This window comes from Cibotium barometz, chromosome 65 (genome assembly GCF_041138505.1).
Source record: "Cibotium barometz isolate CiBa-2024 chromosome 65, ASM4113850v1, whole genome shotgun sequence".
In the NCBI taxonomy this organism is placed as follows: Eukaryota; Viridiplantae; Streptophyta; class Polypodiopsida; order Cyatheales; family Cibotiaceae; genus Cibotium; species Cibotium barometz.
In genome coordinates this window covers 20,809,543-20,823,135 of record NC_141110.1, presented here as the reverse complement: position 1 = coordinate 20,823,135, position 13,593 = coordinate 20,809,543, and the positions used below count along the sequence as shown (strand labels likewise).

The 13,593-nt window shown below is 38.9% G+C and overlaps 1 protein-coding gene across 3 annotated transcripts; it reads left to right on the top strand.

The window, feature by feature from the left end:
• The first annotated feature begins 8,716 nt into the window (after nucleotides 1–8,716).
• LOC147603036 (calcium-transporting ATPase 8, plasma membrane-type-like) lies at nucleotides 8,717–12,937 on the top strand. Of its 3 annotated transcripts, none has more exons than XM_086797301.1 (2): nucleotides 8,717–8,758; nucleotides 9,116–12,937. In XM_086797301.1, exon 2 carries the CDS (start codon nucleotides 9,258–9,260, stop codon nucleotides 12,498–12,500), a length of 3,243 nt encoding a protein of 1,080 aa, XP_086653427.1. In that variant the 5' UTR covers nucleotides 8,717–8,758; nucleotides 9,116–9,257; the 3' UTR covers nucleotides 12,501–12,937. The 3 variants fall into 3 exon arrangements, with proteins under 3 accessions (XP_086653427.1, XP_086653426.1, XP_086653429.1); XM_086797300.1 differs by lacking the exon at nucleotides 8,717–8,758 and having other exon boundaries at nucleotides 8,875–9,181; nucleotides 9,298–12,937; XM_086797303.1 differs by lacking the exon at nucleotides 8,717–8,758 and having other exon boundaries at nucleotides 8,960–9,181; nucleotides 9,309–12,937.
• The last annotated feature ends 656 nt before the right edge of the window (nucleotides 12,938–13,593 follow it).

The window sequence follows — 13,593 nt, the reverse complement described above, 5'->3', positions numbered from 1 at the left end:
GCACCAAGATTCCAGACTACACTTATTCATCTAACTTAGGAAAGAAACACCCACCTCTATATGCTTCTCCATGATTGTATATTAATCACTCCCTTGCTCTGCCTTCATCCTTCTAGTAGTCTAGCTTAGGGTATATATAAGATGGTACAAATGATGCTCTCATAAAGAAGGATAGCACTAGATTGTATGCCTACAAAATGCAAAAATAGGAGGATGCTTTAAATCAAAACTATTATTATTGTGACAATTTTTGAGATTCATGAGACTACACATTAGAAAATCAACATACATAGCTTTCGTGGATTATGCTAACCTTTGTTTCATACCTCCATGTGTGCATTATTACAAGCTCCCATCCATACAAATGGCTACTATCAACAACAATATAAGTGGCAGTGCGTACAAGTTGCTTATAATGAGGACACAACCATTATTATAAATGAGCCTATTTAGCAATCTCCAAAATATTTTGCTCTTCTCTAACTTGTAATTATTCCACGAAGGCACAAATTCACCAATCCCATGCACCCATCCTCATGTTAGAACTTTACAAAACCATCAGAGAGAAAGCAACCAATTGGTACAATTTCATTGTGTAGACCGAATCTATGACCTTGAGGAGTCAACCTCCCTAAGGCACTTTATAAGTGAACAAAAGCTTGGGGCGGTGTCTCCCCCCCCCCCCCCCCCCGCTAAGCTAATTTCAGAAGGATCACTAAATTCTTGATCTTGCCTTTTGCTAATGGGCTTCTAGCTTGGAGCTGCTGCATGCCTTCTTTTAGTGGAGCATGACTTTTGAATGGCAGAGCCTAAGTTTTTGCTAATTGTTCAGGTGGAGCTTGAGATTTGTCTTGTTGATTGAGTAAAGCGCAAGTTTCTACTTGCTATTTAGGTGGAGCATGGGATCCTTCTTGTTAATTGACTGTGCTTGCTTCCTAGGTGGAGCTTGAGTTTCTGCTTACTTCTTAGGAGGGTGGAGCCTAAGCTTCTCTTTATTTCTTTAGTAGACCCTAAAATTCTACTTGTTGCTTGGTTGTAGTCTAAGTTTTTCCCTGTTTCTTAGGAGGAACCTCACTTTATTTAAGTTTCTTCTTATTCCCCTAGTTTTATATTGTTGGAATTAGGGTTGCAGGAAAGCACACAAAGCTTGGAGAAGAAGAAGCAAGAATGCACACAACACACGGTGTATTAGATTCTGTCAATGTATAAAGATAAGTTAGTCCTAGAATGATGGGCGTATATACAAGCCGGGGGAAAAAACCTCCTAAAGAGGAAAAAAGTGCCCCGGCGGTCCTAAGTGTGTTCACACACATCACTGCCTATATATATGGCAACAAATCCCCCCTGGGAGTGATGGTGTGAGAACGAGAGCTGGCACTCATGTATAGGGAAGTGCCATGCCCGAAGTAGATCAGTCCACAAAGGGGAGCAAGCCCAAAGCTTTACGGAAAGCTTCGAACTTCTCACAAGGAAGTGCCTTTGTGAAAAGATCGATGAGGTTGTCTTGTGTTGGCACATAGGCCAAGCTGATCTCTCCTGCTGAGAGTCTCTCCCTGACATAGTGATAATACACCTAAATGTGCTTTGTGCGAGCATGCAAAACTGGGTTTCTTGCAACTGCCAATGTGCTCTGACTGTCAGTGTAATGTATGTTGTGTCATCATTTCACATCACATTCATGGTGCATGTGGTAATGATCTAATAATATCAAGAATAATGATTCAAGTAGGTTATGGTGATTTATAGTGATGATTTCCTAGTACTTAACATATATTTCTTGGTAGCATGCATGAAGTACTTATGTTCGCTCAATAAGGTTCAAAGTAACATACTTTAGTCTAAGGGGAGACTGTGTGTAAATGATAGAGAAAAAAACATAGAAATAAGGAAGAGGGGTGACAAATATTTTTAAAGGTATCCTTATAAAAATAAATAGAGAGGTATCCTTATAAGCTTAAATAGGGGGTGTTATCATCTTATGATCATCATATATAGGGGGGTTTCTTGAGGTTCACGCATGCAGGTGAGTCCCCCTTTATTGTGAGTGAATCCCTCGGGTGTAAAAGAGACTACATACAAGTGACATAATTTTCTACACTACACTTTTCTACAATATTACTTTTGATAATTCTATGACAAATTGATATAAGAACATTAGGCTTACATACCCTTGTGTCATCCTAATATTCTAGTGTGACATTCTAATCAAGTGACTAAAGTAAACTAATCTAAAGATGAATCCTTTCATGTAGACCTTTAACCATTACAATAGTAAGAATATGATTGATATCTCAATGCTTGATGTGAATGTCACTTGACATATTGTAAGTTGACAGATCCAATGCTTAGGCATGTTACCTTTGAGTGAAAACTTAAACTATTAAATCACATTGCAATATTAAGAATATGATTGATCTCTAAATGCTTGATGTGAATGTCACTTGACATATTCTAAGTTGAAAGATCCAATGCTTATTCATGCTACCTTTGAGTGAAAACTTAAACAATTAAATCATGTCATAAGTTGAAAGATCCAATGCTTAGGCATGTTACCTTAGATTAAACTATTAAATCACATGTATTATAATATTATACTATTAAATCACATGTATTATAATATTATAAGACATGAAGCTAATAATTAAGTTTTAATGTAGAATATATAGTCACTACAAAGATGGATTATAGGTTTATAAGGAAAAAAAACAATCAAATCAATTTCTACAACTAAAAAAACTTAACAAAATGTTTCTAGTTTTCATTGAGTATATAGAACTTAAGTGTAAATCTCCCATTTGTGGATGAGAATGCATGATCAAATAAGATTTTTTCCACATAGATAAAACTATTCAAAATTAGTTTTAAATTTAAATGTGACTTACATAAAGGGAGCTACCAAGAAAATAGGGTGACTTACATAAAGGGAGCTACCAAGAAAATAGGGTGCGATTGAGAAGAAACATTTGTATGCTTCCAGGAAGGAGAGGTTGTAGAATCTCTATTATCAGCAATGTGACTTACATAAAGGGAGCTACCAAGAAAATAGGGTGCGATTGAGAAGAAACATTTGTATGCTTCCAAGAAGGAGAGGTTGTAGAATCTCTATTATCAGCAATGTGACTTACATAAAGGGAGCTACCAAGAAAATAGGGTGCGATTGAGAAGAAACATTTGTATGCTTCCAAGAAGGAGAGGTTGTAGAATCTCTATTATCAGCAATCTTTAAAGATGAGATTGAATAATTATTGTGATGTTGCAATGTTCATAAAAACATGAGTAAAAGACAAAGAAGAATATCATCGTAAGGAAATGAGTAAAAAATACTCAAGAAAACAACCATGAAAATGAGAACATAAAAAAGTAAAGTAGGTGTACCTATTTCAACTAACGTAAGTCCTTGGATAGTTTTGTATTAAACAATTCTTTATATTCCCCACTTCCATAAATCATTGTTTATGGACCCACATTAGTGTAAGAATGAGGCAATGTCTTTGAAATGAGGGAATAACTCTACAAACTTTAATGAGCTATGCATAAAAAATTTAAAGCCATGAGGCAAACTTGGCTTGAGAACATATATATTTGTCATATTGCATTCGGAACTACCATTCCTTATACATTATTGACATCATACACATGTGGAGGAAATATTAAGAAAATCCATCTAGTTGTATGAGTGTTGTAGTAGACATCCCCTAGACATCCATGTATAAGTGTGATGGGCATCATTGCATGGGCCTTTAAAGATGTTCTTGTGGGTGGATACAAGCATGCATACACACATATATTCAATGCATCCTCCTATGTTCATAACACGTGTGCTATTTTGTAAGTTTCAATATACCTATCTACGAATACATATCTACGAATACAAGAAACTTCACAAGCTTTATCAAAACATTTAAGCATTGATATCTACTAATATAGGAAATATACAAGCTTCATAAAACCATTTAAGTGTTAAAATTAAAAATTTATTGATATTGTATATTATACTTCTCGTTTTCATGCTAAAAATAGATGATTGACAGCATTCAATGTAGCTTGTTTGTGATTGTTATTGCATACACTTAAGTCACTTTGGGTTGTTGACATGTTTATTTCTCTTTTTTCTTAATATCTCCCCTTCTCATTCTATATATGCCCTCTTCTATTCTTGTCACCCAAAGGTTTTGAGACATACATTGGGAACTTGCCTTGTAAGAGAAATATTTATTGGGCAGTTGTCTCTAAGAGAAAACTTTAGTTGTTTACATATTTATATCTATTTTTCTCAATCTCTCCCTTCTCTATTCTATATATTCCCTCTTCTTTTCTAGTCACACACATATTTTGAGACATAAATTGGGCCCTTGTCTCTAAGAGATTTTTTTTATTTTTGAATATATGTATATATTATTTTCCTTTTTTGATAAGTGATTCATCTAAACAAGTGCATAAATTATGAATACATTAGCTTGTTATTTCTTGTGATAAACTCAAGAAGTAGGCCCTTTTTTCCAAATTTACCTGGCCAATGCATCACATTGAGGTTCATTAATACCTTGTTATAACATAGCATGTAGAAAACATTTTGCCCTTTTTAGAAGGTTTAAAAAAATATTGACTATGTGCTTGTGCACATGAGCTTGAGTCCCAATCTTGTAGATGCATAATACTAATTTTGAATTTAGTTTGTGATATGGGCCTTAATTATGTATATACAATTAATAGCCATATGAAAAACAGAAGGATTTTTTTAATTGATTTAGTTAGAGTGTATATTGTGAATAGATTGCCAAAGCATTAAGTTTCTAACTTACTTTATTAAGTTAGCTTGTGTACACATTATGCATGGATTTCTAAAGCTAGATGGTATTGTTATAACTAAATTTCAAGTCAAAGTTTCAAGTTTATGATAGGAAATAGGAATCAATTCACATTTGAAACACAATTATAGCAAGAAAGAAGAAAAATGTGTATCAAGGAATGTTTAAGAGGTGTAATTTTACAGGTAGTTAGTAATTGATAATATCCAAGAGATCAATTCATGCACACTTGTAAACATTTTACCATTCTCAAACATCAGGGTGTTGAAAGAGAATTCAAGGACATACCAACCCAATCTGGAATGTCAAAATGCTAATGAGATACACAACTTGTTCTAAAATGCCAATGCTAACCATCAAGGGTGTTGGAAGAGAATTCAAGGACATACCAATTTGGAATGTCAAAATGCTAATGAGATTACACAAAAAATTGTTTTAGAATATTAATGCTAACCATGGAATGAAAATGATTTTTTAAGATATGTGATTATTTTTTATGGAAGACACTATACTATGGTGCATGAGGACTCATGTAATTGATATGAGTTTTAAAAATTGTATGCAATTTACAAAAAAGTGGTGATCTAAGATAGGTCAAAATCACAAAGGAACTCTTTGCAATTCACAAAGCACATTTGAGAAAGCTTATTCTAGAAAGCAATCTACACCGATAATTAAAAGATTTATATTTTGCAATAATCTCCTTAACTTTGTCATCAAAAAACACCTTCACACCTAAAACATTCAACATTCCCCTCCCTCTCCCCCCAAACCACCATGCACATATATCTCTTCCCTTTTTTTAAGGGGAAGAGTAAAGAAAGGTTCAATATGTGTGCCATGGAAGTGGGAAATTGGTTGGTTTACAAATGTAGTAGATGTCCTCCACAATTTGAATTGCAAAAGCCTAGAGTTCCATATTTAAGGGTTCACCTTAAACATGCATCTTAGACATTCATCTCGCAACCTTGAGGGTGCACCTTAGACTAGAGTTCCACGTTTAAGGGTGCACCTTAGACATGCATTTTAGACATTTATCACAACGTTGAGGGTGCATCTTAAAAATTCATCACAACCTTGAGGGTGCATCTTGGACATTCATCATCACAACCTTGATCAAAATTTTGGATGGTACACATGAATTAAATATCCTCCACAAGCTTGATCAAAATTTTGGTATGTCTTCACAATTTGAATTACAAAAGCCTAGAGTTCCATGTTTAAGGATGCATATTAGACATTCATCACAATCTTAATCAAAATGAAAATTCTACATGGCACTGATAGAATTAGCATTCTCCAATCTAGAATATGTCCTTGCTTATATTCTCAATTGACGTATTGCTTAAAATTTGTATTGGCTTTAAATGAATAGTTGTTAATACTCTTTGTTTTCCACAGTACTCACATACAATCCGTAGATAGTAGCTCCTCCTCTTATACTCACATACAATCCGTAGAATCCGTAGATAGTAGCTCCTCCTCTTGTACTCACATGCAGCCGCTTGATGATAGTCCCCTTGATAATAGTCCCCTTATACTCACATGCAGCCACTTGATAATAGTCCCCTTGATAATAGTCCCCTTATACTCACATGCAGCCACTTGATAATAGTCCCCTTGATAATAGTCCCCTTATACTCACATGCAGCCACTTGATAATAGTCCCCTTGATAATAGTCCCCACATACTCACATGCAGCCACTTGATAATAGTCCCCTTATACTCACATGCAGCCGCTTGATAATAGTCCCCTTATACTCACATGCAGCCGCTTGATAATAGTCCCCTTATACTCACATGCAGCCGCTTGATAATAGTCCCCCTGATAATAGTCCCCTTATACTCACATGCAGCCGCTTGATAATAGTCCCCTTATATTCACATGCAGCCGCTTGATAATAGTCCCCTTATAGTCACATGCAGCCGCTTGATAATAGTCCCCTTATAGTCACATGCAGCCGCTTGATAATAGTCCCCTTATAGTCACATGCAGCCGCTTGATAATAGTCCCCTTATACTCACATGCAGCCGCTTGATAATAGTCCCCTTATACTCACATGCAGTCACTTGATAATAGTCCCCTTATACTCACATACAGTCGCTTGATAATGTCGCTTCATAGTAGCTCCCCTTATACTCACATATAGTCGCTTGATAGTAGTCCCCTTATACTCACATATAGTCGCTTGATAGTAGCTCCCCTTATACTCACATATAGTCGCTTGATAGTAGTCCCCTTATACTCACATATAGTCGCTTGATAATAGTCCCCTTATACTCACATATAGTCGCTTGATAGTAGCCCCTTATACTCACATATAGTCGCCCCTTATACTCACATATTGATAGTAGCCCCTTATACTCACATATAGTCACTTGATAGTAGCCCCTTATACTCACATATCATCGCTTGATAGTAGCCCCTTATACTCATAGTATAAGGGGCTACTCACATATAGTCACTTGATAGTAGTCCCCTTATACTCACATATAGTCGCTTGATAGTAGCCCCTTATACTCACATATAGTCGCCCCTTATACTCACGTATAGTCACTTGATAGTAGCCCCTTATACTCACATATAGTCACTTGATAGTAGCCCCTTATACTCACATATCATCGCTTGATACTAGCCCCTTATACTCATAGTAGCTCCCCTTATATTCACATATACAACTGCTTTTGATAGTAGTCCCCTTATACTCACATATAGTCGCTTGATAGTAGCCCCTTATATAGTCGCTTGATAGTAGTCCCCTTATACTCACATATAGTCGCTTGATAGTAGCCCCTTATATAGTCGCTTGATAGTAGCCCCTTATACTCATAGTAGCTCCCCTTATATTCACATATACAACTGCTTTTGATAGTCACTTGATAGTGGTCCCCTTGTACTCACATACAATCTCTTGATAGATAGGGGAGAAATTGCTATCCCCCTCATGCTCTTACAACGAGTGTTGAAGAGACCCTCCTAAGCACTCGCACATGAGAGAGAGAGAGAGAGAGAGAGAGAGAGAGAGAGAGAGAGAGATGCATGGAAGAAAGTTATTTGTCCAAGTGAGGAAGATTAACCTAAATTTCTTGCACCAAAGAAACAATGAAATTCTCAAGCTTCAGAAAGTTTCGAAAACCTTATCAAAAACATCATTGAAACCATGCAAATAAGCACTTTTATCACGCTCAAACATTAATAAATATATGTTGGAAAAAAACACTTTGGGTGCCTATTAACAGCTTTATATTTCTTTTCAGCATGTGTTTATTAGATTTTTCCTTAAGCAGCTCAACAAGTTTTTTGTGTTTATTTGATTTTTCCTTAAGCAGCTAAACAAGTTTTTTGAATTTGTCAATGTATAAAAAAATTAATCATACCCATTTTAAAGTTGCAAGGCTAATTACGTAACAAGGGTCTCTCTCTCTCTCTCTCTCTCTCTCTCTCTCTCTCTCTCTTTCTCATAATTTTTTCTCTTTCCTTAAAGGACACACATATGGTCACTTCAAACTGGCTTAGTTTTTTATATTATTTTTATATCTTATTATTAACGTGAGAAGGATACCTTCCCTCTTAAACTATAAGTAATTGTTTTATTGTTGAGGTTGAAAAATGTAAAATGTGGAATCCAAAACCTTGCATAGCATAGTCTTGTTAGGGAAGAGCTAATTTTAAATGCTTTTGTTAAAAAAAGCATTCTGTTTAACTATAAGGTTTCAAAGAAACTCCTTCAAGGAAAATACTCTCAACACAAGATAAAAAGTTGGCAAGAAAATATAAATTACCCAAAAAAAAATAGGAAGCATATTTTTATGGTCATTGTTTATGTACTTTTTTATTTTATTAAAAAATCTTCAATATACCTATAAATACTTGGCATGCATCTTTCATCTATTCACACTTCTCCTCCTCCTTTCCATTTTGTAGATGCATATTGACTAGGCACACTCAAGTAAATTCATGTTTTTTTGGTGAATTAGTTCATTAACTTTCATTCCTTGCAATTTGGTTTTCTACTTTAAAAAGAAATTTGAACGTACACTACCCTAGATGCCATTGCTTTCCATCACCTAGGACTTCTTCATTACCAGTGCACTAACGCACAATTGACAGTGCACTAACACAGAAGGGTCATGTTATTCCTATGTGGGGCAGAGGGCATAGTGGTGCTAGCAGTTTTATCATGTTATTTCTATGGGGAATAATAGTGTAGAGATGTGGGGGGGGGGGGAGAGAGAGAGAGTGATTTTTTTCTTCTTCCTTTTTTTCTGTATTTTCAAGGAAACTGAGAGCTCTTCTCCTTTTTCAGGGTTTCACGCCTTGTGTGACCGGCAATGGTGGTGGCGTGAGAGCACGAGAGCTCGTTTCTTTCAAGGCAAGTCTTCTGTACCCTCTCTCTGAAGCTGCATTTGGGAAGAAGTACCTCTCCTTCCTCCTTTTGTTGCTTTACCATGAGCTCCAGTCAGAAGCGTAACAGAAGCTCCCTCCCAGATGATGGCCAGTTCCTGTCCTCCCGCAGAGATTCCTTCCACTCCACCCGCCGGGACTCCTTCCAGGAAGACTCCAGGCAAAGTTCTGTCCGTGATGAGCAGTACCAGAGTGCTCAAGAAGAAGGAGGTTACGATGATGATGTCTTCATCATCGCCGCCAAGAACCGCACCACGGTCAGCCTGCAGCGATGGAAAAAGGCCACCTTAGTCCTCAATGCAGCTCGCAGATTCCGGTACACTGAAGATTTGGAGCGCCTTCGCCGGCTCCGACGCCTTCGAGCTGGCACACATGCAGTAAGAGCCGTGACTCGCTTCCAACGAGTCTTGAATGGCGGTCCTCCAGGATTCGGGGTTTCATCTGAGAAGCTGGCCCTTCTACTGCAAGAACGCAACCTTCACTCTCTCCATGAATACGGCGGCACCGATGGCTTGGCTCGCCTTCTTGGAACATCCTTGGAGAAAGGATTAAATGGTGATCCTCTGCAAATTGAGAAACTCACAGCAGAGTTTGGGCCCAACACTTACCCTAGACAACCTCCCAAGGGCTTCCTCAACTTTGCTTTTGATGCTTGCAAGGATCCAACACTCATCATTTTAATGGTATGTGCATTGCTCTCCCTTGCGTTTGGCATCAAAAGCCATGGCATCAAAGAAGGATGGTATGATGGTGCCAGTATTGCATTTGCGGTGATCCTGGTGGTTCTTGTAACTTCTATCAGTGATTATAGGCAGGCATTGCAGTTCTTGACACTTAATGAGGAGAAGCGAGATATCCCCGTGCATGTGGTAAGGGGAGGAAGGACGATGAAGATTTCCATCTTTAAGGTAGTGGTAGGTGATATTGTTCTCCTTAGTTTAGGTGATCAAGTACCTGCAGATGGACTGTTTGTGGAGGGACATTCTCTGTGTTTAGATGAGTCAAGTATGACAGGAGAAAGTGAACCAGTGCATGTGAACCACAGAATGCCCTTTCTTCTGTCAGGATGCAAGGTGAATGATGGATTTGGAAAAATGATTGTAACAGGAGTTGGAATGAAGACTGAATGGGGTCAGCTTATGGCAGCACTTGGTGAAGATTCGGGAGAGGAAACACCATTGCAGGTGCGTTTGAATGGTGTTGCCACCTTTGTTGGCCAGATTGGATTGGCTGTAGCAGTTCTTGTGTTTATGATCTTGTTTATCTTCTATTTTGTTGGCCACAAAGAGGGCTCAAACAACTCGGGTAAGTTCAGGGCTGGACACACCTCAGGTAGCACTATAGTGAATACTGTGGTGAATATTTTTGCAATCGCAGTTACGATTGTGGTCGTCGCAGTGCCAGAGGGACTTCCTCTTGCTGTCACTCTATCTTTGGCATATGCAATGAAAAAGATGATGGTTGATAGAGCCCTTGTAAGGCGATTGTCTGCATGTGAAACCATGGGTAGTGCTACAGCTATCTGCACAGACAAAACTGGCACCCTAACACTGAATCAGATGACTGTAGTAAAAGCTTGGGTGGCTGGTGATTTTAGAGACCCTGTTGCAGAATTGCAGAGCCTTCCCACAGATCTTTACAACTTGCTGCTTGAGGGCATTGCACATAACAGCAGTGCCAAAGTAAACATTCCTGCAGAAGGCAAGGAGCTGGAGGTAATAGGGTCCCCCACTGAGAAAGCAGTTTTTATGTGGGGATTGAACCTTGGTATGAAATTTGACTTTGTGAAGTCCCAGTCCACAATTTTACAAGTGGAGACGTTCAATTCCATGAAGAAGCGGGCTGGAGTAGCTGTGAGAGTCACAGAAAGCGGAAGGGTGCACGCTCATTGGAAAGGAGCTGCAGAGATATTACTCAAAGAGAGTAACATGATGTTGTCTGCAGATAACTCTGAACTTCCCATCACTGAGAGCAAGAAAAAGGATATAATGAATGTGATTGAGGGAATGGCTGCCCAAAGCTTGCGCTGCATAGCATTTGGTTATCGAGAGCTGAAGGATGTTGATGTGCCAACCGATGAAGAGCAATTAGAAGTTTGGAAGATACCTGAAGGGCCTTTGACTCTCATTGCCATAGTTGGTATGAAGGATCCTTGCAGACCTGGTGTGTATGAAGCTGTGGAGAAGTGTCAAGCAGCTGGTGTAATGGTTCGCATGGTCACTGGTGACAGTCTTGCAACGGCCAAAGCAATAGCTGCTGAGTGCGGGATTCTCCAGTCAGGTACTGCCATTGAAGGGGTTACATTCCGGAGCTACTCTAATGAAGAGAGGAACCGAGAATTGCCCAAGATAACTGTTATGGCACGCTCCTCCCCTGCTGATAAGCTGTTAATGGTGCACACATTAAGAGAACTTGGTGAGGTGGTAGCGGTGACAGGAGACGGAACCAATGATGCCCCTGCTCTTCATGAAGCTGACATAGGCCTGGCCATGGGCATTCAAGGAACAGAGGTAGCCAAGGAGAGCTCTGATATTATCATACTGGATGATAATTTTGCATCTGTGGTCAAGGTGGTACGGTGGGGCCGCTCTGTATATCTCAATATCCAAAATTTTATCCAATTTCAATTAACTGTAAATGTGGCTGCTCTTACCATCAATTTTGTGGCAGCAGTCACATCTGGAGATGTGCCATTGACGGCTGTCCAGCTGCTGTGGGTGAACCTCATCATGGATACTCTAGGAGCACTTGCTTTGGCTACTGAGCCTCCCACAGATGAGCTGCTGCACAGACCACCAGTTGGGCGGAAAGAGCCGATAATCTCTAACATCATGGTGAGGAACCTCCTTGTGCAGGCTTTTTATCAGATAGTAGTCCTCCTCACACTCCAGTTCAGAGGCAAGAACCTACTCAGATTGAAAGGCCCAAAGGCAAGTGACATTAATAACACAATTATCTTCAATGCATTTGTTCTGTGCCAATTGTTCAATGAAGTCAATGCAAGGAAACCTGTGGAGTGGAACATATTCAAGGGGCTTTTCAGTAATAGCTTGTTTGTGGGAATCCTCTGCAGCACTATAGTACTACAGGTGATAATTGTTGAGTTTTTGAATAAGTTTGCCTCAACTGTGAAGCTCTCTTGGAAGCATTGGTTGATTTGCATAGTGATAGGCTTTCTGAGCTGGCCGATCGCCGCGATTGGTAAGTTCATCCCTGTCCCAAAGAAGCCTTTATGGAAATCTGGGTTCCGTCCTTGGATGAGAAATAACAGGCCTGCAGGTCAGTGAGAGAGTCACAATATGGATTGCAGTCAGGCATGAATGAACGGAAGGTTTGCAACTCAGCTAAGTAATGGTGAATGGACTAGTGCTTGCAATTGTGCTGTCAAAGCCATTCAGTAGCCAATTTTTCAAGCATGACCATGAGAGAATTTTCGGGGGGTTCACCATATCGATGAGCACTAGCACTGCTTATAGCTTGCCCAACAGCATATGTTTTTTCCAAGTTTGATAAAAGTGGATTCTAACCCAAACATTGTAAGATTGTGGGTTGCACTGTCTTAAGGTGAAGGTATGATCAAGGTGAAAGAGGGTGATTATGTGTGCTTGTGATCCGGACATCGAGTGACACATTCTTTCTTGATCTTTGCAAGGTTAGGCTTGGCTTCTTGAGGGTGCAATTCTCAAACATTGTGTGTCATGAAGTGATAGCTGCTTTTCTTCCATTTGTTTTGAGGTTACCATCATGTGCTTTTTAACATAAATATTCATGGAAAGACTTAATTTTTCAAAGATAAAAGTGAAGGCTTGCAGCAATGTTAAGGTACAATTTCGCATTCAGGCATCAAATCCCAACGTTGCTCATGCGGCGTAAGAAAAGGAAAGACTTCATTGCTTGAGTTTGGTTTAATCGGGCTGTTGCTTATTTTCACAACACTGAAGTAGAAGCTGATTGTGCCTAAATATAATCCACGAGAAAATGTGAGTCTAAAAAGTTGGTGCCTTACGATTTTGAAAAGGATTTTTTTTTCGTAGATAAAAAAACACTTTTTTCTTGGTCATATTGTCATTATTTTTCTAGTGCCAGTTGCGTTTCTTTACAGAACTCAAGGTACCGGCAGCTGGATCGCCGACCAACGTTAGCATTCAGACTAAATGCTAGACAAGAGCCTTCAGGTATGTTTTCAGGCATTGGTGAAGGTATCAATAAAGGTTTGTGATCGCCTTCCCGCGCAACTTAGATTGCAGGTGCACACCATTGATCACGCAAGGAGAATTAATTAATCGGCGTTGAGAGCGGACAGTTCCATCATCAATGGTCACGCGCAAGAAGAAGATGAGAAATTCATGATTCAGTACGACTCTCCTGGCACTTGTTGCT

Excerpts from the sequence above, each read along its gene's own strand:
- LOC147603036 (XM_086797300.1), top strand. The coding sequence starts at position 9,001 with ATGGGGAATAATAGTGTAGAGATGTGGGGGGGGGGGGAGAGAGAGAGA. Across the intron at positions 9,182-9,297 it reads GAGAGCTCGTTTCTTTCAAG|ATGATGGCCAGTTCCTGTCC; the intron begins GCAAGTCTTCTG and ends GCTCCCTCCCAG.